This window comes from Uloborus diversus, chromosome 6 (assembly GCF_026930045.1).
Source record: "Uloborus diversus isolate 005 chromosome 6, Udiv.v.3.1, whole genome shotgun sequence".
Taxonomy (NCBI): Eukaryota; Metazoa; Arthropoda; class Arachnida; order Araneae; family Uloboridae; genus Uloborus; species Uloborus diversus.
In genome coordinates, this window is record NC_072736.1 from 25,323,727 (window position 1) to 25,350,256 (window position 26,530).

The following is a 26,530-nucleotide window of genomic DNA, read 5'->3' on the forward strand; positions in this document are numbered from 1 at the left end:
AAATAGATATATTTTTAAATTATTTACTGGGCTTGTATTTTATCGAAGTAAATGAGTTAATGATCATATATATAAACATCTTCTAATCACGATAAAAGGACTATAATTTTTTTATTGATTAAATGAGCATTGTTTAGACAAATGCATTGCGTTTTATATGCAACGAACAGTTTAGTGTTTGAAGGACAGACGAAGATGAAAAATGTAACTCTGAAACCTCCCAACAAAAAAGAAAAAGAAAAAAAAAAAAAAACCACAGTTAATCAATAAGAATAATGGGGTCGTTTCTGAAATTTTGAAAGTATTTTTTTTTCTGAAAGAGCATGCTTAAAAACATAGGAACTGACCATTTAAAAAATAATATGACTAAGTTTAGTATTTAAAAAAAAAAAAAAAATTAATCGGTACGCTTTTATTGTTTAAGCTTCTGCCGATGACATCACAAATGATGAATTGCCATTCACTGATGCCATTCACAGAGCGCATTATGTAATTCGCTTCTTGATTATCATAACGTGGAGACGCAGTAGGCAGATGCGCCAAAGTACGTCATTTGTGACGTCATAAAGACTACACCTTATTTTAAAAATCGGACATTTTAAAAAATGAATTAAAAATTAAGCGTTGGGAAAATGAAAGTTTTTCTTACTCCAAGTTATTATTATTATTATTATTATTATTTTTTTTTTTTTGCTTATTCTATCAATTTCAATGACTAAAAGTAGTAATTTTGGCTGAAGGAAACAACCCCATTGTACTTAATAGTAATCATAATTGTTTCTTAAATAATTTCTCTGAGCCTGAAACGATTCTATCCGTTTCATACAAGTGAATTCAATATACGATGATTTAATAAGCTAAGAGTTATTAATCAACCATAGTAAGGCAAAACTATAAGCAAAGAAAAAACAGCTCATTAAAGCATTTAGAGAATGCAGTTTCACTCTTATGGGATTAATTTTCTGCAGTCTGCAGTCTACGGGGCTTGCGGACCCTTGCTGGTGTGTTAATTTTAATTTAGCTACCAGTGTAAAGTCAATCTCACCTTTAATGGGATAGGCTTACTTCCTCTAGCTCTGTTATGGCTATTCCAGACTGGTGATCACTAACAAGGGCGTAACTGCAATCTTAGACCGACGAACTGTTTAGAACATCTTGTTTTGTTCACTGCTTCCTGTGATCTTTCTCAAAATTCCCGAAACTTTTCCCTCGTTTGATTATATTTACGTCTATCTACATAAAAAGTATTGAATGATCATATCCGAAAACTTATGTACGTAAACGTATAAATGATTATTTGCAAAACAATAACAAAAGTTATAAAAAAAATTCATTTGAAGAGAAATATTTGTTGTTTTTTTTCTTATGTTTAGAATAAGTTATTTCAGGAAAGAGTTAATTATTATTATTTTGTTAATAATCAGAATTAAATTTCTTGTATGGATATATAGTTACTTCGAACTTAATGACTTGTTCATTGTTTGTTTATTGCTGAGATTCGTCTCGTATATTCGAGTCCATAAAAATGCTCGCGAAAAACCACAAAAATTTTGCGAAAGAATGAAAAAACTTGCTCTGGTGTTTTGATAGTTTGGTGTAAGGAAATTAGCCTCGGAAGCAAAAAAAACCATTAAAAAAAAAAAAACTGCAAATAGTTTCCTTTCGGATATTGAAGCGAGAGTACTTGGATCAGCAACTGAAAGTAATTTTTGAAAAAAATTAAAAATTAATTTGAGTTTTGACATCTGGAAATTAAATTATGTTTTTCGCAATCACGAGTGTGTGTGTGTGTATGTAGGCGTGTGTGTTTGTGTGTGTGGGGGGGGGTATGTGTATGTGTGTGTAGGCATGACTGTGTGGGTAGTTGTGTGTATTAGTGTTTGTGTGCGTGGGGGCGGGGTATGTGTATGTGTGTGTTTGTGTCTGTGTGCAGGCATGAGTGTGTGGGTAGTTGTGTGTATGTGTTTGTGTGTGTATGTGTAGGTGTCTGTATGTATGCGTGTGTGTATGTGTTTGTGTGTACGTGTGTGTATGTGTGTAGGTGTATGTGTATGTGTATGTGTGTGTGCGTGTGTGTACGTACGTGTATGTATACGTGTAAGGATATTGACGCAACCTGGAGACGGCTTTCGCTAATGGAGCAGCAACGTGAGGAGCCGGTCGACGGTGATGCTGCAGAGGGTGCTGGCGGGAAAATAAAATCATAGGAATTCAAAACTGTGAAATGAAAGCAATAAACAATCGTGATTGCTCAATAATTACTTTTTAGAAAATGCAATTAGCCACCACTTTCCCTTCATATGTGTGATCTTTCTCTCAAAAGTAACATTAGTGCTTGATAATAGTTTTGCTTATTTCGACTCGCCCCGAACTTTGAATTTTGGGAGAGAGGAATTTATCAATTTACCGAATAAACCTCCAAATTTTACCGAATAATAAAATGCGAACACGTACACGTACATACTATATTTAATCAGAAGAGACATTAAGCATCATTTAAAGAAACTAAGGAAATATTTTGAGAGGTCGTAGTGACCTCCCACTGGAGCGTTCTTGGTTCGAATAACAGAGTTAACTAGACTTATACTGTGGATGTATCAGGGTTCGTACGGGTCATGGAAATCCTGGAAAGTCATGGAAAAAAGATTGACAAATTTCAGACCTGGAAAAGTCATGGAAAATTAATATTTTCATCAAAAGTCATGGAAATTTATTTTAAGTCATGGAAAAATGTTTTGGGCAGCAATAAAGTAACAGCAGCTAAAAGAGCATTAGAAATCTTGAGTGATTTAACATTAGTGCATGTAAAAGCTGTTAATACTTGAAAAATGAACAATCCCAAAAACAAATCTGAGTTTAGGAATCCTATTGCATCTGCTTCTGTTACAGCCACTCGTCTTTTTCGTAATGTAATTTTACTGCCGGGACATCACTAATTTTGTAATTCAACATTATTTTCAGCACTTCTTACATGTTATATTCTGTATGTTCTTGATTTTTCCAACACCCATTCAGAAAACGTAATTCAATTACATCCGAGTTTATTTCAACCACTTGTAAAAAAAAATAATAATAATAAATAAAAAAAAACATTAAATTTATCAGAGTTTCTCTTAATCAGTTGAAAGCTTTCCAAAGTAAAGACTTTAGCCATAGAAATAGGGATATTCTAATAGTCAAACAGTGATGCCTAACATACAGCGCTCAAAACTGATCCCCCATGTGGCCAGCTGAAATATCTGATTTAGAAAAACTAATTTATTGACACTGTGGCTTTACTCCAATGAACAAAAATAGTACTGTCAAGTTACATGGATGATTAGAAGCACTATTGATACCAAAGGGCAGTATTTTATGAAGTAAATTTATTATTGGAAACTTAATAATGACTCTTTCAAACTTTGTCCTATTCATTACTATTCTGCCATATTTATTAAATATCTATTAGGCATTTAAACATCAGTATATTGTTTCACTATATTTTTACTTTGCTTAAATTTATATAATAAAGACAAATAAGAATAGTTTATTAGTTTCTGCAGTGTGCACTGATATGTTTTCAGTCACAAGTAAGTGCTTCGATGAAGTAGTTGCAGTCATGTAAAAGTTTTGCTAATGCTCGTTTCCGAAAAAAAATTGGCAAGTTTGACATTAAATAGTACTATTCTCTTCGTGTAACAAGGTCATGAAAATTTTTATGAAGTCATGAAAAAGTCTTGGAAAAGTCATGGAATTTCTTCATCCGAATAGAGTATGAACCCTGATGTATTATACAGGGTGATTTAAAAAGAACGGCGGGGTTTCAAATTTGTGTACAGCACAACAGTAAAAATGGTACGAAGCCAAAATATTTTTACATGCTTAAATCATTCTTAAGAAGTTCTATGCGCTTTCCTCCTGATTTCTGAACGATATTACACCTGTAATCAAACCCCCGCTACATACGTTGTGACATGCATACGGTCACAGAAGAAATTGCTTCAGCGATCCACTTTTTTCAGTTCGTCAAGATTAGCAGTTAAGGAGGGAATAAACACATTATCCTTTACATATCCCCACAATAAAAATCGCATGATGTTAGGTCTGGTGATCTAGTGGTGGCCGATCATGAGGTGCTAAATCACCTCTCCCTTAATCGCCATCTTGACTGTCTGAATAAAAATTAACAAGTGAAACACATACGATAACAGGCAGAGACTACTAGCGACAGCCAATCCAAGCTTTATAACTTGTGTTTACATTTAAGCTCCACTGGAGTGTTGTAAGTCAAATATTCCCAAATAGGTACCTTTACCTTTTATAGGTTAGGTCTGGTGATCTAGTGGTGGCCGATCATGAAGTGCTGAACCACCTCTCCCTTAATCGTCATCTTGACTGACTGAATAATAATTAACAAGTGAAACACATACGATAACATGCAGAGACTATATACTAGCGGTAGCCAATCGAAACTTTACAACGCGCTCTTATACATTTAAGCTCCACCGGAGAGTTGTAAGTCCAATATTCCCAAATAGCTACTTTTACCTTTTATAGGTTAGGTCTGGTGGATCTAGTGGTGGCCGATCATGAAGTGCTGAACGGTTAAAATGTTAAAAAAAAGTTATGTTTAAAATTATTTGCGATTTTTGCTAATTTTGAGAATATTGATCAGATACTAGAAAGTCGATATCGGTATACTGGAAAGTGTGCTCGTTTAGTTCTGGACGGAACTTCTTGTTCTTTAGTGAATTAATAAAATTAGAATAATACATTTAGAAAAAAAAAATAGCTGAAACTATCGACATACCTCCAGGATAAAGTTTTCATGGTAAAATTTGAAATTATTAATCACAGGTATTAATTAAGAGGCATAGATCGACACTAGAGTTTCCAATCCCGAATCCCACATGATTTTTAACGGGATTAATCCCGCGGAATCGAGAGCAAAATCCCGCAAAGATTTTCCATGCAAACCTTTTCCAACTTTTATCACATATTATGAGGCAGTGAGAAGCCAAAGGGATGTAAACGGCAAAATTAAAAATTTGGAGATAACCAGTACAAATTGTAGGGGAACCTCTCCTCTGGTTTGGGGAGAGAGATAGCACTAGTAGGCGCTGCTGTATAGCAGGATTTAAAAAAAAAAAATTCAATGAAAACCTACCTAAGACGTTATCTTTAAACGCGTTTAACTCAAAACTTAAAAATGTTCACTTACATCCCTTTACTTCTCACTGCCTCATATTCAATTTATTATACATTTGTTTATCACTAGAATAAAGTAGTCTTTCTCTCTGGAACCTAATCCCTATTTTAAGCCTCATATTAACTCTTAATTTTGGTGATTTTGATTTACGCGGCATTTTCGTGGAACCTAACCCCCGCGTAAAACGAGAATCCACTGAACAAAGGGATGGTCGCCTGTTAAAAGAAAAACCTTAAATCAGGTGTTCCCAAAGTGGGTATCGCGGCACCTTGGGGTACCGCAGGGAGAGGTGAGGGGTGTTGCCAAGTGTCCACGGGATCTATATATATACCTACGAATATATAATAGAGATGCACTGGGGTAGCGTGAGAAAATTCTAACTCTTCAATGGGTACCGCAAGTCAGAAAAGTTTAGGAACCCCTACCTTAAATGATTGAAAACGAAGAAAACCGTACTTGAGTCACTCTCAGATGATGGCTAATATCGGCAATGGAACATAAAAGATGAAGCCTGACCACGGAGTGGTGGATTACCTCAAACTCGAAGCGGAAACATCATTTGTATCGTTTGTTATACGTGGAATCAGCCATAAAGCACCGAGTATTAAGAGGAACATTCTCGCTGATCCTATCAATTGCAAAATAATGACAAACAACCTATTACAAGTGATGCAAATGATGTTTCCACTTCAAGGTCATCCGCCATGTCTCCGTGGTCAAGCTTTATTTTGTGTAACTTAAACAATCAATATCATTGAATAAATTATCTCTTCGCCCAGTGGGGGACTGACTCACTGATAGATACAGGAAATGTTCCATCGCCTCAAAGCAAAATTGTACCTCTTTAATCATGCACATTTCTCCATTTGTTGCCATTGCTTGAAGAATTAAATGCGACGAAATATTAGCATAAATTTGTTGTTCGACTGAAAAATTAGCAACACTATTTTTTGAAATATTAGGTAATGCATTTTTCTATACATTTTTACGCTTCTGTTGCAGGTGGTGATGTAGTTAGGACATGGCTACTCATTTCAATAGAATGCCCCAATGACCGGCTGGCGTGTCTATGGAGTATTCCCCTTCCCTTGAACCTGCCTACCTCAACCTGCCTGGTTGGCGATGTGTGCCAGTATATGCCGTCCCTTTGTCGCCAACGTCCAGGCAGTCGCCAACAGACTTTTCGCAACCTGTGATTGATGCGCACAATCTGCTTCCATCCAACATACGTAAGTTGAATATTGTGTTTAGTGTTAAAAGAAATATAAGAAGACGCTTAACCTTGGACGAGCTCATTTATGTTCGGGCTGAAAGAGGAGGAATTCTTTTATCAGCACGACGCCAATGACTGCTATCCGCAAAGTAAGCTGGTTTTCCTCACCCCATCTGAACAAAGGGAATGATTTAATCCTCAGTGGATCTTAAATTATACCAGAACCAGACTATTATTATCAACAGCATATGGAGGGCACATAGAGTGCTCATTCCCTAAATAGTTTAATTGCAGAATAACTTATGGGCGGTTTGGCCCGATCGGTTAATCGTAACCGACTCGTTACCTAACCGTTACGAAATGCTCATGCCAAATGGTCGCGGATTCAATACTGGCCGGCCAAACCCTCTTGTACGCTAATAATGGTGACTAGAGCACGATAAATGTGTGGCCCTACGAGAAGCCATGTCAGCCTCTTCGGAAACTAGGGTCTCGGCGACACTGACGCAAAAAATAAAAGAAGGAAAGAAAAAAAGAAAGGAAGAAAGAAAAAGGGGGGGACTCCGAATAAAAAAACCCGTAAAGATTAAGAAAAATACTCTGTGTCACTTAAAACAGAGTTCATTGTTTTCTAGTAAACAGTTTTGATATTTTTTCTCCCCCCCCCCCCCCTTTTTTTCCTTCTTTTCTTTTTCTCCCCCCCCCTTTTAGAAGGCGGGAGGGATCCGTCTTGGCTCTCTGCGGACCAGTAGTCCCCGTTGCTGTTACACATCTTTAACTCCGGACGGGCTGGGCAAGGGGCCGTGAATGTTGTAAAAAGCTATTTTTAATTCTTCTGATGCACTCCGTACAAGCAACGTTGTTCAGTTCAGACTACTAGAAATACTGCCTACATTTATAGGCCAGTTCATATTTTCCACCCCCAAAAATTTTTCTATGCCATCTTTAATTAGAAAACTTAATTATGCTTTAAAAAAATTACTTAGTAATACACATGATTTTTTTTTTTTATTCGTTTACTCCACCACATTTTCGAAAAATCTCAAAAATTCTGATTGAATAACGGGCTGTATACAAATGACGTCACTTTTTCAACATATTTGGTCCCTCCCATTTTTGTGCAAAGTGTCACACTTCACCTTACCCCATCCCCTCGCCTTGTCGCATGTCATGCTCTCTTCCACAAACATAATGTTTTTATTTCAACCAAAATGTGTGATTTCCCACTTATGGTTACGACCCCCCCCCCCCCTTTGTCACAAACTGTCACAACTTCACCACCCCAACCCACTCATAACGTGGCATCATTTATGGAAATCTTTAAGTGGCTGCAGGAAATTAATTTATTGTGTATCTTTCACTTTTTTCTCAATAAAGACCTCTTTTTTGGACTCATAAAACGCTATAAAAAGATAAGCCCCCTTTATGAGTATTTTATTTATTTATTTTTTTTATTGTTATTGTGTCAAAAAGCTTTTTCATCCGTCATCAAATTTGGAATCAAAAATCGCAAATTAACTGAAAGATACCGACAATTAGTTTTCTTATGTTTTTTTTTTAATTAGAAAAAAAAGGCATAAGGCATCAATAAGTTGTTATTTCACAATTAAAATTCCTTTTGATCATTTATATCAAATAAATATACTTTCAAACTGTAATCAGTTTTAAAATGAAGCACCTATTCCGCTTAGCTAATTATTATTTCACATTAAAAAGAATCATTTTGTGTTATTCTATCAATTTTACAACACAATCGAAAAGTTAAACTTCATCGGAAAGATACTAACCCCAGTTTATTCGGTTTTTCAAAGCAATGAAAAGATCCTAGCTGATGTTTCGTCATTATAGGTATGTGCAAATGATTTCATGTTTTTAAAAACTTTTCGGATTTTTTACTTCAAATTTACTAAACCCAAAGCCGTAACTCCGTCCAATAAATTCAGGAAAGAGATCTTTATAAAACCTGCTAATGCCCAGTGAGTTTTATTACATTCAGGTTATGTTGATAACACAGGTCTACATGTTTTTTTAGTAATTTGAATTTGATAAGTGTCTTTAGCTAATACGAGTACGCTAATTCTGAATATGAATTTGGTTTAAGCCCATCACGTCAAGATTTTTCACAAAATTGAAAAAACCTTATGAGATACTTTGTATTAAAGCAAAAAAGTTTCTTATTGATATTTCCTAAACTGCAATAAAATTACTTCTTTAAAATGCCCTACCGACAAGAAAACCAAATGTCGACCACCGACAAAAACAAATATCCATCGCCAAGAAAGACGAAAAAATAAATAAATAAATAAAACAAACACCCGACTAAGGACAGTTTACATGACAGAAAAAGTTGGGTTTTTTACCCCTCTGTATCTCAGCTCTATGACCCCCCCGGGGGGGGGCTGATTTTTGGTACACTCAATCTCTAGCGACCCCTGACGACGCATTGATACATCGATTAAAAATATTTTAGTATAATGTTATGTTTATTTCATTTTAGTGGCAAGCCACAGGACATAGGCAGGGCCCGACTAACTGAAAGTGAGGTCCTAGCAAAGACGGATACAAGGGAGGGGTGATGGGGGCGATCGCACGGTAATTTTTCCGAACTGAAGTCCTTGGAAGTCTTCGCCTAGTCATTTTGGGAAAAAAAATAAACCTCTGGTAATCTTTCGAAACTGAAGTTTTAAAAAGCGAATTTTAGGATGACGATGGTGTTAGGGAGATCGGATTGGGGTCAAAATATTCCCATGGCATTATTACGAAATTAAAGTTCTAAAACGCAATCTTTGAATACCTCTTTCAACGGAAAAGGAAAGAAATAATTTCGGGAACCTCCTTGCCTAAATCTCTGTATTTTAGTTGTTTTTGATAAAAATGCTGTGCCCCCCCACCCCCCCCCCGCCAAACATGTATAAATCAAATACCTAAGAAGATACCGGTTAAAAAATCAATCGCCCCCTCCTTGAGAACCTTCTGGATCCGCCCTTGGGCCTTAGGCCCTTTAACTTCGATGCCCCCTGAATACTCTATAACCTGGTTCGAATGCATTTTTGGGGACGCTTTTCTCAATCACAGAACTATGTAAATCATTCATCATGTGCATTCATGAGTCCCCTTCGGGGCACCTCATGATTGTGACATGGTAAACTCGCTACTGGCAGAATTAATAAAAATTCTCTTTTAAGAAAGTAACTAAAAAGTCATTATTTTTTAATTATTACTTTAAAAATGCATGTATTTTTTTTCATAGTTATAATGCTATGCATAATTCTTTAAGTAATTTGAGGCCCCTCAGGAGTTTGGGGCCCCAGGCCCAGGCCTAGTTGGCCTGTGCGGTAATCAGGCCCTGGACTTAGGTTGCTTACCACTGTCTCATTCTCTCACTCAGTCAATCTATATTAATTTATCGTTCCACTTTCTCCTATATTTCTGTGGCGGTATTTCATCCAATTCTCACCATGAACGACGGATATTTGTTAACTGTCCTTTATCACTTCTCGGAGAAAACAGAATCCAATCTGAGTCCGATTCCGCGAGCAGGCGTCGGAAAGTGTAAAAGGACCCTCGGAGAGGAACAGTTCCTGCACGATAAAATGATGATTACAGAGTGGTTTTTTCGCTCTTATTGTTACTTCCTTTTTGCAGAAGATAACGTTTTAGCAGAACAAAGGATGAGTTCTTGGAAGCAAGAGGAACTTTCTTTGCTCGCTCTCTTATAACCTCGTAACAAGTAGAATTGAGGGTACTCGAAGGAGAGAAGGGGAGGGAGAGAGAGAGAGAATTAATATTTGGGAATAAATTTGTCATTCAATGTGTCTCTGTGAAATCGGTCACTTGAGCTGAAGGAATGTCTACCGCAGAATTGAAATATACGGAGGCGGAATTGCTTGCACAAAATGACCCGATGCTAAAATGATTTCTTATCGTTATTACTTTGTTTGCGTGTCACCCCTTCTCCACCTTCCATCAGTAAAGGGAAGAAAAAAACTTATGAAGTTTTCTTTCATATTCGTGTAAACACGAAGTTGGTACAACTTTTAGAAGCAGCTTTTTAATTTTTGTGTTTTGACGACAGTTTAAATTAAAAGAAAAGCACAAACCAGGAATGTATTTTATGTGAAATTTTCCCAAGACGCATATGTAATCTCTCCCTCCCTACAATATTGTTCTCTATTTTCGTATTTTCGTTACACTTTAACAGAATAAATGTAGTTTAAGAAAAATTAGGGAACATTTCAGCATTAAAGTATTTGTTTGTTTTATAGAATCTTAAATCTGCTTTGAGTGTTAACCCTCAGATAGGTGGCACCCAATACTAAACATTTATGTATGTGTGTGTGTGTGTGTGTGTGTGTGTGTAGGTCCGATGAGCGGCCATTTCAGCCTAGTCGGAAACTAGGGGCCTGGGTCTTGGGGGAGGGGGGCGACAACATTCATACAAAACGAGCTGATGTGTGCATCACATGACTTCATTTTACTCCAATTTAATGTCATTTTCTCATTATTGGCAGTTTTAATGTGATTCAATAGTTTACTCTCAAAATATCACTAACAGTGGCCAAAATAAAACCTGATTTAAAAGAATAAAATTAAAAAAAATAAAAAAATAAAATCGCCAAGTTTGTCGCCAAGTTGGTGACAAAACTTGGCGACCAAAAGATTAGCCATATATCGCCAAGTGTCCGCCAAATTATAACACTACTTGAGTTTATATCGAAATTAACAATGATTTCCTCCCAAAAAGAGGCGAAAGACCCCCTTTGGAGCATCCGAATGCAACCAAAAAGGGAGGTGCACAACTAGACTTCACTAGGAGTCTAAGTACCAAATTTCAACTTTCTAGGATATTCCGTTCTTGAGTTGTGCGACATACATACACACATACGCACATCCATGCGTACATACAGACGTCACGAGAAAACTCGATTTCGGGTGTCTGTACGTTCCTAGGCATATATCCACGTGTGGTCGGGTTGAAAAATAAACTCAACATTCATTCGGGGGTGAGCAAAATGGAAATAAAGGCAGATTTTTGAGTGAAATTTTTTTCGCGAATACAATACTTTCTTTTTTGTAAAAGAAAGTAAAAAGAAAGAAAGAATGTAAAAAGAAAGAAAAAGAAAGGCAGAAACAAGAAGGGGGACTTTTTCTTTTTGATTTAAGTAAAATTTACTCTTTTGGTACATATTTAATGATGCGGCACGCAAAATAGAGTTAATTCTTTTCTGGTAAGCAGTTTTTTTTTCTCCCCTACCCCTTTTTTTCCTTCTCCACCCCTTTTTTTCCCTTCGTTTCTCCCATTTTCTCTTTTTTCCTCCTTTTCCCCCTTTTCTTTTCTTTTTTCTTCTTTTATTGGGGAGCGGGACGGGCCCGGCGGCATAACTCACAAGGTCCTGCCTTGGCTCTCTGCGGCCCTGTGTGTATGTATAATCTAGATCTCGTTTTTGGTCGCACAGGTATGGTGTTTGGAAAAGACAGTAGGTTCAGGTGTTTCAGGACCCTTCCCCGGAGAAATGCTCAAAATTAGCTTCAAAAATCACAATTTCAGACGACTTTGGTAACTGTAGGAGAAAGGGATGTTGAGGTTTTCTGTTTCCATCCGATGTTTTTTCAAAATTGATGTCAACTTCATGCTGTTTTGGGTGACTTTAGGGGGTCATTAATCTAAAATTTTTTCAAAATCGAAGTTTTAAAGACACAATTTTAGACTATATTTGGTGAAGTTAAGGGAATGAGGAAAGTTTGGAAGTGCTCTCCTGGAAATGTTTCGATATTGAACCCTGGAAAACGCAATTAAAGGCTATTTTGGGCGACGTTGGAGATCTCCTTTGAAAATGTTTAAAATTCTGAGACGTAAATTTAAACGATCTTTGGTGGCGCTGGGAGTTCTGGTGACTCTCCTCCGGAAATTTTTTGTCATTGAAATTTCAAAAGCACAATTTTAACCTTTATGTTAGGTAACGTTCCCGTAGCCTCTAGGATTATTTTTTTTTTGAACCTTTAGTCAATTTTAGACTATATTTGGACACGATGAGTAAGAAGATTTGAGGACGCTAATTTTTTTTAAACCAATATTTAAGCTAATCCAGGTGATATTTAGGGTATGGAGAAGGTTCGAGGGCTTTCACCGGGATTTCTTCGTTATTGATGTGTTAAATACGCAATTTCAGGCTATCTTTGGTGGCGTAAAGGAAGTGAGGAAAAGGTTCGGGGGCTTTCTTGGAAATTCTTTCGACTATGAAGGAAAGGTTCAAGCTGTCCTCGGACATTTTTGCTATTGAAGTTTTTAAAAATTCATTTTAGGCTTTACGTCGAGACGTTAGCGGAGGCCGATTTGGGCCCTCCTTCGGAACGTTTTGAATATTAAAGGCGTAAGCATTTATTTTAAAGCTGTTTTTAGTGGCATTAGAGGAAGGGAGTGTGAGGCGGGTTAGAGGGCTTTTCCTGGAAATTTTCCGACATTGAAGGTCTAAACGCACGTTTAAAATATTTTTGGTAATATTCGGGGAAACAGTGAGAGATTCGGAAACTCCCTCTCCTAAAATACGTTTTAAAGCTATCTCTGGCGATGTTTGGCAAACGGCGACGTTAGGAATCAGAGGATCCTTACCTGAAATTGTTTTAAACAACTGTTTTTTTTTTTTTTTTTTTTTTTTTAATTAAGTTACGAGAGAAAGCTTGAGTAAGCGGCTCTCTCTTCTAGATTTTTTTCGAAATGAAGGTCTTCTAAAAATGACAGATTCTGTCTTCCAGTAATTTTCAAAAATTTAAACCCTAAAAACTCAATTAAGGCTTTCCCTTATCTTGTCAAGGAAGGTCATAACTCCCTATTGGATTCGTACTACGCTTAGATTAGTCGCTTTCAGAACTTTCCACGAGAGACACGAAACCCGCATACCTTTATTCCTACATCCGGTACTGCGCTGCGCTATCTTCAACGACCTTATGCTTTTAGCCTTTTTAAAATAACACATAACTAGGTGTAAACTGCGCCAATTTTTTAAGGGACATTTAGGATGTTCTTGATGGGCTGCCTCGTATAGAACCCCTAGGAGCCTTAGACTCGTTGACTTGAACTTGATGGGTACGTCATCGTTCTGTAGGGAGGGGACATCCTTGATAAAATAATTTTATATCAAATGACAGCAATCCATTGTTTGAGGATTAGAGCATCGGTAAATAGTTCTTCTGTGAGAAGAAATTAAGTATTTATTTACTTTTTGCTGGTTTAAAAGACGTTCTTTTATAACTTTTTAAATAATTTACTTTTTACTGGTTTAAAAGACGTTCTTTTATAATTTTTTAAATAATCTCCCCCCCCCCCCCCCCGTTTCTCTTTCTGTATTGTTTGAAGACAGTAATTCACCAAAAGTGAGCACCGAGCATGACTTTCGGCGGTGCGTTCAGACTTTATTTTTTTCTCGCAAGATGGCAGCACTACAATCCATCTGAAAGCATGAGAGTGGTTGACCACCATCGAATTTAGTTGCAGATTGGCAACATAATGTAATTATGCAATTTGCATGCATTTTGATGTCCCCCCCCCCTCCATAAAATTCATTTATACCCTTTGCCCCACCCCCTGGAAAATTTTGAAATGACAGGTCTACTTCCGTTGCAAATTTATGGTGCTTAACTCATCACAGCTGATATTACTAATGGTTTCATCCAGAATTTGATTTCGATATTATACAATGTTGATATGTATTCTGCAAAAAAGAAAAAAAAAAGATATTTAATTTTACTTTAAAAAATTCTTTTTTTTTTTTCAAAGTCGACTTTTTAATTTGAATTTTGATACTTTATCCAAAAGTTAATTATTTGGGAAAGTAACATTTCATTTTGCTAAATAATTTTGAAATTTTGTTTCTTGTCTCATTTTTGAAGTGTTTAGTATCAAAAAATTTGTTATATTTTGTAAACGAACGGTTACCTTATTTTGTTATGAAGCAAGCATTAAACACGTCAGTGTCGGCGTTTGGAATGGTTATGGTTAAAACTAGTTTTGAAATGTTCAGTACGCTCTATACCCCAGAAAGGATTCTCATTTTCATTTTACAATGTACATGCAGCGTACCAGACATCCCGTTTTCACATCCTGAGACTGCAGTTTCGTTCTTATAAGAACTCCTCATTCAGGAATAGTGGATAACCGAGCAGGATGCAGATGTCATCTCACTGAAGCTGAGAGCGCCAACAAACTGGTAGATAGAGAGAATTTATCTCACCAGCGAGTGTTCGCAGCATGGTGCGGTTCAACTCGTGAATGAGGTGGTTTCCTTCAGTCAAAAGTACTACTTTTAGTCATTGAAATGGATAGAATGAGCAAAAAAAAAAAAAAAACATGGACCAGAAAATACTTCAATTTTCCCAACAGTTTTTTTTAAATTAATTTTTTCAAATATCCGATTTTTCAAACAAGGCGTGGTCTTGATGACATCACAAATGATGCGTTTTGGCGCATCTTTCTACTACATTTCCACGTTTTGATAATCAAGGAGCGAATTACAATTGCGCTCTACGCTTGCTATGAACCATATCGTTGCCAATACACGTGAGTAAAGATGCGAATTAAATATTTTGTTCTGTGAAAATGGCAACATTGAATGGCATTGCATCATTTGTGATGTCACACGACAGAAGTGTAAACAAGGAAAGCGCACCGATTTTCAGTATTTTTTTTTTAAATATTAAACTTAAATAAATTATTTAAAAAATGGTCAGATCCTGTGTTTTTAAGCGTGATATTTCAGAAAAAATACTTTTAAACTTTTGGGAACTACCCCATTGAAGGCAAAGCTTGGGCATTTAGCAGTAAGGGGCGGCAACTTACTGCTGTTCACTATTCCTGACTGAGGAGTTCTTATAAGAACGAAACTGCAGTTTCAGGATGTGATAACCGGACTGTCTGGTATATCGCATTAAGTTCTGGGGCTAAGGGACGGTAACTAATTGCTAAATTCCAATGTACTTTATTTTAATTTTGTCAGATACCTTTGCATCAATTGCCCTTTTTTTTTTCATTGAAAAGGGTTCCTTGTAGCCCATTACTGCAAAAAGGGTTCCTTGTGTCCCGAAACACTTTGTTTGGATTTCTGTTTGAAAACTTGCTTTTTTAATGTTGCTGATATATACATACTCATAATTTTGGCTGATATGGACTCATATGAAGAGCAAAAAACCTTATATATTAAGGGTGACGTCAGCATTTGGTTCATTCTCTCTATAATAAAATGAGATATTTTTCTTTCTGTAACTAGGGTGCTCCGCCCTCTGCTCACTGACGCTCACCAACCTATGAAATTGATTTGCTATCTTATTAAATGAAAATACCGCTCTCACTCTCATGAAAATAGAATATAGTTAAAGTGCTTATTATAATTGAAACAATTTGAAAATCCCTTTCCCATGTAAAGAGAAAAAGAACTGAATGAAAATACGACTAACAAAATTAACAATGATCCGAAAACACTCCTCCCCCGAAATCCAAACTTATACCACATTTCACAGCAATAGGTGATATTCTGATCTATTCAGAAAATTGGAACAAACTTCATTTTGTGCTAAAAAAATAATCTTTTCAGCGACATAGAATGTCAAGAAGTGCAGGAACTCTTGTACTTCTTTATTACCCTAGTTTATTTGAAATTTTAGTTGAAAAAGTATTTTAAAAAAAATTATTTTTTTTTTAATTAAAAAAATTAATTTGAACTGTAAAAAAAAGAAAGAAAACGCTCCGAGGTGCATACCGAGGTGTGTCCGAAGTAATTTTGCACGAAACTTCACGGTTGTAGGCGCTATGGGGACTTTTTTAACACGGAACAGTCACAGACACAATTTCTTTGACGTTGCTTTTTATTTATTTTTTACAATATAGAGATAAACATACTTGTTCAAACTGAGTCATGAATTTAGGGTTATTTTCGTGGCATTGTTCGGTTAGAATATAGAATAGGAGTACATTGGCAGTTTACGACTTGTTTACTCTCTACCTTGGTGAAAAAAGAAAAATATCACTTGCATCACCACTATGTCTGCTCCTCTTACTATAATTTTACATTTTGATGTAATTTCTATGTTTACATACAAATATTTATGAAACAAGATTTATGCTAAACGCTGCTACTTTTTTTACTTGGAAATTTTTAAAAATATTTTTCAGGAAAGTATCTATCAGTGTTATTTATTGGTGTTTAATTTTGTTACAGCTCAGGACCCTCGACAGTGGAGCAGGCAGAATGTGTTCACTTGGCTGGAATGGTGTGTCGAGAATTTCTCCCTTCCCCCATTTGATATAGATAAATTTTATATGAATGGTGAGCACCAGACGCCTTTTCATTTTTGTATCTAGAAAAAAGTTAAAGTGTTTATAGTTAAATGAGTATACAACATGAGTTTATTTTTATTTATTTTTTTCTTTTTTTAAGGATTAAGGAATACAAACACATCTCGTTTTTTTAAACTTTTTTTTTCGGGTGATTCAGAAATATTGTTCAAAAATATGGTATAATGGGGTCGTTTCCAATATTTTAAAAGTATTTTTTTTTCAGAAAGAACATTCTTAAAAACACAGGATCTAACCATTTTTTTAAAATAATTTGTTTAAGTTAAATATTTTTAAAAAATTACTTAAATCGGTGATCTTTTATTGTTTACATTTCTTGCCGATGACATCACAAATGATGAAATGCCATTCTGTGTTGCCATTCACAAAGCAAAATATTTAATTCGCATCTTTACTCACGTTTATTGGCAACGATATGGTTGATAGCAAGCGTAGAGCGCAATTTTAATTCGCTTCTTCGCAACTCCATAGCCCGAATACGCTACCTTGCGGTGATTAACAATACTACCGAAAAAGGTAAAACATTCCATTCCACGTGTTTAATTTGGGGTAAATTACAGGCTTCAGACAGTTTATGGTGTAATTTAATTTCAGAAGAATAAAAAAGAAAACTTCCCATAAACACGATGAAAAATTACTTCCATTCACAAAGCGTCAAAGCAAGTTACAAGTTACGGTATTTGTTTGTTTTACCTTTTTCATCCGCCATTAGACAGTGGCTGCAGCGCCCCCTATAGTTTATTGAAGTTGCGACTTGATTATCATAACGTGGAAACGCGGTACAAAATGCGCCAAAGAGCATCATTTGTGACGTCATCAAGATCACGCCTTGTTTGCAAAATCGGACATTTTAAAAAATTAATTAAAAAATAACTGTTGGGAAAATGAAATGAATTTTCAGGGTCCATGTTATTCTTTTTTCTTATTCTATCAATTTATCAAAAAGTACTACTTTTGACTGAAGGAAACAACCCCTTTCTGCATACGATAACGGGCTATAATCATATGGCAACATTTGACCACATGACGCGCAGCATGAACACGAAGTCAAACACTGAAGAATGCGAAACTGGTCACAACTTTGTTATACAAAGACGATTCCACATGCAAAATAACGACAACCCAGTTAGAACATTCAGAAACCGCAGTTTCGTCTTTGTTATGGACTCATCAGTCTGGAATATTCAATACACAAGCTGGAGGCACATGTTTTCTCCTTGATGCTGAGAGTAGACGAAAAGGTGTCAAAATGAGCAGAGGTGTAAATATGGGCACCCCTTCGTAGTGGCTAAGGGAGGTATTAAAGACTGGCGGTGAGAACTGTATATGGTGCCATTTACTAATATAAGATAGCAGAGAGCAGTTGGAAAGATTCTTTCAAAAAGTGTGGATGCAGCTTGAGTTATTGTGCAAATTGGTGTTTTTTTAGACGGCAAACTTTTTAGAGGTATGTGGCATCATTTTCTTTTCATGTTCTTATGCTTATTTAGAAACATTTTCACATTGACATCCGGAAAGCGGAGATCTTAAGCTACTTTTCAAAGCACCCTTTAGTCACGCACGATTTTACGTTACATGTGAGAGCGGTCATCTTTCTCAGGTGTAGTTGGTGTAAATATGGGGCCCCATTTAAAGAGTGCCCAGAACTATACCGCATCTTTTTGTAAAACAACAAAAATTATTTCTCAAGCAATGCAACTTGCATCTTTCGGGATGGAAAGTTCCTTGAAGACACTCGGGAAGAGGTGTGAGTAAAATGTGTGCCCCACATCCGGCACAATCTAAATGTGCCAAGTGTGGGCACACTAAGACTGCCGGGGCTGAAAGAGCCGGTTATGTTTGCGATTTCTGTAAATATTTTATAAATATGTCCTCTATCATTTTGTATAGTGTGATCCTGTTTTTAGGCTATTTTTGGTGACTTTTTTTGAAGGGTGCCCATATTTTTCTAGTGCTGCTCTTGAAACCTTTTGTAAATCGCAGTCTTTGAAATGAAATCATTGATATTAATCATTGTTACGCCTTCTCGCATATATGATACTTGCTGCAGTTGTTACTGAAAGACAAAAAGCTGGAATTTTTCGAGTTAAAAGTAACTAAATCAAAAACAGAAGCAATGGTGCGGATAATTTCAGCTTCAATGAGAGAACATCTGCTTCCAGTTCTGTTTTGACGGCTTCAGACAGATGAGTCCATAACAAAGACGAAACTGCAGTCTCTGGACGGCATAACCTGGCTGTCGATATTTTGCATGTAGTTCTGCCTTGGCCATGGCCCAATATTTTAGTTTTTAAGAAAGGTTTAAAGCCGTTGTTGAAATTTACGGCCTGAAGCTATAATACACGCGTCACGACGACAATGCAGCGTTTTTGTCAGAATGGCTCATCGTTTCGGCGATCGGTGCGTTGTCATTCTGACGTTTACATTACACCGGCTTTAAACCTTTCTAAAAAACTAAAATGTTGTGCGAAGTCATCTTTCTGTGGGTCATTCCATGTCAAATCAAGCAATCACTCAAAATGACCATCTCAGATTTTTATGAAACTTTCAGAGATTATACTGTTTGACATTCTAAATTCAGATCTACTTTTAAAAAAAATCTATCTCTTTTGGTTAATGAGTCATTATTTTTTTTAATCTGTAAAAAATCACGTTTTTTTATTCATCTGTTGTGCTTAAAAATGCTACAATGTTAGTTGTATGGGGGTCTATACAGTTGGTTAATAGCTCATTTTAAAGAGAATTGCATGAGTTTAAATTTGACATGCAACTTGCATATTTCTCTTGAATTTTTATTTTTTTTTTAATTTTAAAATTTAAAATTTTAATTTTTTTTAAAATAGTGTCTTTTTAAAATTTTGAGAAAAATATATGTTTTTTAATATATGAAACTTTCAGAGATTATACTGTTTGACATTCTAAATTCAGATCTACTTTTAAAAAAATCTATCTCTTTTGGTTAATGAGTCATTATTTTTTTAAATCTGTAAAAAATCACGTTTTTTTATTCATCTGTTGTGCTTAAAAATGCTACAATGTTAGTTGTATGGGGGTCTATACAGTTAGTTAATAGCTCATTTTAAAGAGAATTGCATGAGTTTAAATTTGACATGCAACTTGCATATTTCTCTTGAAATTTTATTATTTTTTTTAAATTTTAAAATTTAAAATTTTAATTTTTTTAAAGATAGTGTCTTTTAAAAATTTTGAGAAAAATATATGTTTTTTAATATGTTTTAGTTAATACATCCTGAAAATTTCAGAGTGGGGACATTGTAATAAATTTGTTACCTGATTTCATTCATTTATATTTGTATTATGTCCCTATGTGATCCTTGCTTGTAGTCGTGTGCCTGACTTGCATGAAAGTTTTTCAACGATAGTTATGAATCACCTTGTATACGGTACTCAAAGTGCCACTAAAAATGAAGGGGGAGGGGATCAATGAACTGTTTTTAAACCTTTATGGTGAGAGGGTGATTTAAACATGCAAAATTAATTTTACTTCCGTTTCGCCTTCGTCTTCTGTCTAATTTCCAGATCTTCCTTCTTCATTATTTTAAAGTTATTTCAGTACAGTATTACTCTGCCTCATTTTGTCTTATCTCAGATCAACACAAGTTCATATTCAGCGAATGTAGTGTAAGTTTTTTGATAGCGTTTTTATCAGCGGGAAAATATATTGTTTCATCTTAAGTGAAATTTCGTTGTTGGACCGAAAACTGAAAGTATCCGCAAAGCTGTCTTCTGATGGGGTATCACTCACAAAAGATTCAACTTTAATTTCTTCGGAAAATATTTTCTTTCCTCTAATTTCATAACGAGTGACAGTGGAGGTATGTAAACAAAGCAACGTGGCGCTAAGCGATAGGGTTGTTACGTTGTCAATGGTTTGGCCCCGGGAGCGCTGAAAACCTTGAATGATATTTTTTGGAGCATTAAAACTTCATTAAATATCGCGATTTCTTTTAAAATCATAATGCTAACTAATATTTTAAAAATGAATAAAAAAACTGGAATCGAAATAAGAAAGTGAGCTTTTTTTTGTATGAAAATGTCTTGTGAGAGAAAGCTTTAGCTGAAGCGTAATCAAATGTCATTAAAAATACAGTGGACGCCGGTTAATTGAATCAGTGAATATTTGAATCAACTACTTTAATTAATCAAATTTTCAAAAACCTAATGAAATCCAGCTTTATTGAATTAGCCGCTTTATGGAATGAAAACTGTTTAGAAAAAACGTGATTCGTATAAGCGGCGGTCACTGTATGCAAATAAATAAATAATAAATTTTGAAAAATCGGCCAATTATGTTTTGTTCTACCCGAACAAAACCGCTGAATCAGCGGGGAAACCTTTAATGGGGCAAACGTTGCCGATTAAACAACAACCGTTTATTTTTACTTCTGCTATCAATTTGCTGAGCATTCTGAAGCAAAATAATATGTGTTATAAAGGGTGTTTTTTTTAGAGGTAGAGAACTTTAGGTTCAAAAAAAAAACACAGTTAAATGCTGTTAATTGCCATGAATGTTGCTTTATTCGAAAAATGATTCTTTGCCATTTTTATTTAAATATGATTTCTGGCATATGGCCACCTCGGCTGGCTCGGAGAAAGTCCAATTGGAAAGTCCAATTTTCTCATTTTTCGCAGCAATAGCGGCCGTATGCCAGTAATAAGGAGGCGAATGTTCTCTTCCAAGGCGTCAATCGTCTGTGGCTTATCGGTGCAGACCAGGGACTCTACATAGCCCCACAAAAAGTAATCCAGTGGTGTTAAATCGCATGATCTTGCAGGCCAATTCACGGGTCCATTACGCGAAATTATTCGTTTACTGAACGTTTCTTTCAATAAATCAATTGTGACACGCGCTGTGTGGCATGTTGCACCGCCTTGTTGTCCATTCATGATGAAATGGCAAACCGAACTGAACACAAAACAAGTGACAGCTATCAAAATGGCCCACATATCAAACAGTGTTGCCAACTTAAAGTTGTATACTTCTTTAAAAAAACACCCTTTACATTAACAAATTTATGATCGGACGGGACGTTATTACAGGCCGAGGTCTCTGTCTCCTCAAGAAAAATGACTACTGTGAGAGAGCACCGAGATGCGGAGACGTTCTCTTCAACGCGCTCCAGATTCTTCTCGGCGGCAAGGAGAAAAAGACGGGCAACAGCAACGGCCTAGTTCCTCCCAGCGTGTCAGCATCTCTACTGCAACATGCTGCTCAAGACAAGTGTAAGTAGTTTTCGTCAACTTGTACGATTTGCTGATTCAAAGTTACCGGCAGTGTTAGTTAAAGCCCTGGATCCGTCTCTTAAGTGGCGACACACTTTGATCCATGCACTGCGCGCCGCTTTCGACTGCGATTGGAGGTGGGCAGTCACGTGGGTTTAGTCCGCCATTTTGTGTCGTTGCCTGTGTGATTTCACTGTGCGGAATACTAGATATTTTCTCTTTGCTATTCGTATTTTTCATCAAACGCTATCTTTAATGTGAAGATGCCTTGGTGTAGTGCATTAAGATGTTCTAACAGTTCAAAATTACTATATCGAAGTACATTGAAAGATTATTTATGTATTTTAAATGTTTTCTTCAATACTGCTGCGCAGTTTCAGATACTTTATGAAACTCTTGTTGAAATTGTAATATTTTTTACTTTTCATGAAACTGTCTGATGGTTTGTTAATTTTCATGGGATAATAAGGACATTCACTAAAATCATCATAAATAGTTCCTTCAAATATTGTAAAGCTCAACTATGTAACGGCACCTAATAAATTGCTAGCAGTAGTAAAATATTTGCCCTGTTTTCAAAACTGATTTTTCTGAGTTTAAGATAACAAAACCGCCAAAATTTAAATATAGTAGTTATTTTATTTATTTTTAATGTAAATTTTCTATTGTTTAGTTAGTTTCAAAATGTCTCAATAACTGTAGCAAAATTATTTTAAGAACACGTCGTTTTGCTTTTAACTGTGTCATAGCCATGGGTTTCAGTGTGTTGCCAAGTTAATTATTTATCTATTTTGCGTGTAAAAATTAAGATATTAAAAGTATGAAATTGTTCATTAAAAAAATTAAGCTTCTTTGAGATTACAGTAACATGTAACTCAAGCCAAGTTATATAATTACGTGAAGATTTTTTTTTTTTTTTTTTGCCCGGAAAAAAACTGTTTTCGTTTAATTTTTATTTTGATGTGAAAACATTTTTAATAAAAATATATGATTTACCCCAGTATCTGTTAATTTACAAATTCATTATTACTATTTATAACAATTCGTCTCAGATGTAATCTGCACTCTTTTATTTGAATTCCTATTGGTATTTCAATTATTATTATTTTTAATATTGATTTAAAACTGGTTACATTTTACTATCAGTTCTTTGAATTTTTGAAAACTAGTAGTATCCTTAAAAATCAGGTTTAAATGAAAGGTATTTTTTAATGTAAAATCGTCATGAGAAACAAGAAAGTGTTGGTAAAAAAAAAAAAAAAAGAAAGAAAGAAAACTACACGCATTCGTAATATAAAGTAATTCGTATTCGTAATATAAAGTAATATAAAGATGTTTTACGTCCACATTCAAAGTATATTGGTACATAATATGTATGTTCTTAGAAGTGGATCATTAGCTTAAGGGATCCTTAAAAAATTAAAAAAAAGACATTTTAAAATAAAGTAATGAAAACTTTGTTATGAAACACCGCATGTAGCAGGGGAAGGAGCAGTGGCGGATCATGGGATTGTGAGGCCCCAGGCGCAGCCTTATCCGGAGGCCCTCTATTGACACAACAAAAACACGATATAGTTTATTAATATTAACAATACAGAAAATCATATATATATATATATATATATATATATATATATATATATATATATATATATATATATATATATATATATATATATATATATATATATATATATATATATATATATATATATATATATATGATAAAAAACAAGCTTTGGAAGAGGTGGGGGCGCAGTTACATTCTTATTTAAAAGGGAAAAAACGACATTTCTGACAAAAAAAAAAAAAAAAACTATATTTTTTCGTAACTTAGTCAGTGCAAGGGGAGATTTCCACCGAGCCCCGATTTCTGGCATTTAGCAAAATCCCAGCTTTACCCAGTTTTCCAATGCAAGAGTAATTTAGTGGCGCAACCAGAAAAAAGTCTTTGGAGGGCGGGACACTTAACAAAAAAAAAAGAAAAGAGAAAACCTGTGATCTGAGAAGTGAAGGGGGGTCCGGGGGTTCTCCCCCGGAAAAATTTTGAAACTTGAAGTTTTAAAAACGTAATTTTAGACTTTCTTTGCTGATGTTTGGGAACAAAAAGGTGCAGGTGTTTTAGCGGAAAGTAGTAGAAATTGAAGCCTTACAAACGCGATTATGGGCCATATTTATCAACGTTAGGGTAAGGGATGGAGCCAAGGGAGTGCCCCCAATCAATCTTTTTTAAAAATAGATCGAAATCAATTTCTCTCTCTCTCTGTCCCCTCCCTTCCCTATTTTCGAAATTGAAGTTTCAAAAACGCAATTGTAGACAAACTTTACATGATAAACAATTTTTCAAGAAAGAGGTGTTGAATCTCTTCCGTGAAAATTTGTTCAAAAATTATGGTCTTAAACTTCAGCATTTTTTTTTTTACTCAGGGGCTATTCCAATTAAGTTTTTTTAAGTGTAGTTGAAAAAACTTGATTTTTTTATAATATTAAAGGAGTTTGGGGACCCTTGCTCGAATATTTCCTGAAATTTAAGTCTTAAAAAGGCGATTCTTAATACCATATTTTGTAACCAGTACATTTTTCGAGGGCCATTTAATAAGTCATCAATGAAGCCCTTTTATATTCGTTCCTTTATTTATTTATTTATTTTTCGACTTCAGTTGGATGATGAATTTCCTTTGTAGTACGTTTACAGAATGAAGAAAATATGATAGAAACATCAGAATTCCTGAGTATCCAGATTTTTTAACAGTATTTTCCTGGAATTGTTTATTTTCTTCTGAAATTCAAAATTCGAAAATCCTTATTCTTCAGAAGTTTTCAAGTAAATCTAAAAGATTATGTTTTTAAAATAAAATTTTTAAACCATTACCATCATTTTTTTTTCGAAGCATTAAAACACGCTCTTTGCCTGTGTAGAATATGGATATGTACACTCCTGAAAATGAAACTTAAACACTTCTATAGTTGGGGAAAACCTAATCTGGCAGCATTGTGAAAGTTACGCAGGTCTAATTCTTAATTATAGCATTGCGACGCTGTCAGGTTAGGTTTGCCCCAACTACAGTTTATAAAACTTTTGCCTTTAATGAGTAAATCAATTTTTATGATGTAGAAATTGTAATATGTATTACAAACAAATGGCACCAGTGTAGTTCAAAAAACTTGATTTTCTTATAATATTAAAGGAAGTCAGTTCGGGGAACCTTGTTCGAATGTTTCCTGAAATTTAAGTCTTAAAAATGCGATTCTTAAGATCATATTTTGTAACATTAGGGTCAGTAATTTTTCGAGGGTCATTTAATAAGTCATCAATGAAACCCTTTTATTTTCGTTCCTTTATTTATTTATTTATTTTTTGACTTCAGTTGGATGATGAATTTCTTTCGTAGTACTTTTACAGAATGAAAAAAATATAAAAGAAACATCAGAATTTTTGAGTATCCAGATTTTTTGACAGTATTTTCCTGGAATTATTTATTTTCTTCTGAAATTCAAAGTTCGAAAATCCTTATTCTTCAGAAGTTTTCAAGTAAATCTTAAAGCCTATGTTTTTTTTAAAAAATCATTACCATCATTTTTTTTTAAAGCATTAAAACACGCTCTTTACCTGTGTAGAATATGGCATATTTACACTCCTGAAAATAAAACTGAAACACTTCTATAGTTAGGGAAAACCTAACCTGGCAGCATTGTGAAAGTTACGCAGGTCTAATTCTTAATTATTGCATTACGACGCTGTCAGGCTAGGTTTGCCCCAACTACAGTTTATATATAAAACGTTTACCTTTAATGAGTAAATCAATCTTTATGAAGTGGAAATTGTAAAATATATTACAAACAAATGGCTCCAGTGAAAGAAGGAGAACACTCAAAATCAACTACTTTCGCAGCAGAGGCATTTAAAATTTTTATAGTAATTTTATAAAGCGTTTTTGCAATGAATTAACAGATGTTCCTTTTCTCTGTAATGGAAATATAATTTAAAGAAGAATGAACAGTATATTTTTTTCCAAAAGCTATACCTTTGTACCATTAAACCTATTTGTTCAAAACACCATATCATCATTTAACACCATGATAGCAGCATTATTCTAAAAATTAAACTTGTTAAAACATATCATTAAACTTATCTCAAAAAGAATGGTCTTGTCAGGCCCGTGTCCAGATTTTCATGAAGGGAGGGGTTTTAATCTTACCAGTAGGGGGGGGGGAGAATTCAACCCCCTTACAGCTTTTAGTTTTACGACAAATTACTGATCCCAGTATGGCGTTTATTCACATGTAAGGACTGCTGTATTCTTGAAGGATACCTCTAGCTGTACAAGTTACCAAAGTATTCCTTCGTTTCACAGATTCGCTTTGATCAAACTTTGCTTGCTTCTTTTTAATTAAATCTGTTTAGTATATAGCATATTGCAATGAGTATTAAAAACTCTTCACAAATTCTTTTATAATGTAGAATGTATATCAGGTATGTTCTGAAATAATGCTTAATAAACTAAACAAGAAAGAGCTCTTTGCAGATGCAAATTACATA

At 35.0% G+C, this 26,530-nt stretch overlaps 1 protein-coding gene across 1 annotated transcript in view; it reads left to right on the forward strand.

Moving 5' to 3' along the window:
• The window catches only part of LOC129225178 (ets DNA-binding protein pokkuri-like), a 111,093-nt gene that overhangs the window by 45,864 nt on the left and 38,699 nt on the right, over positions 1 to 26,530 (forward strand). Inside the window, exons 2-4 of the mRNA XM_054859740.1 lie at positions 6,191 to 6,417; positions 16,610 to 16,717; positions 21,808 to 21,990. Of these exons, the coding sequence (XP_054715715.1) occupies positions 6,258 to 6,417; positions 16,610 to 16,717; positions 21,808 to 21,990 (451 nt within the window). The 5' untranslated portion in view covers positions 6,191 to 6,257. The remainder of the gene's footprint in view (positions 1 to 6,190; positions 6,418 to 16,609; positions 16,718 to 21,807; positions 21,991 to 26,530) is intronic.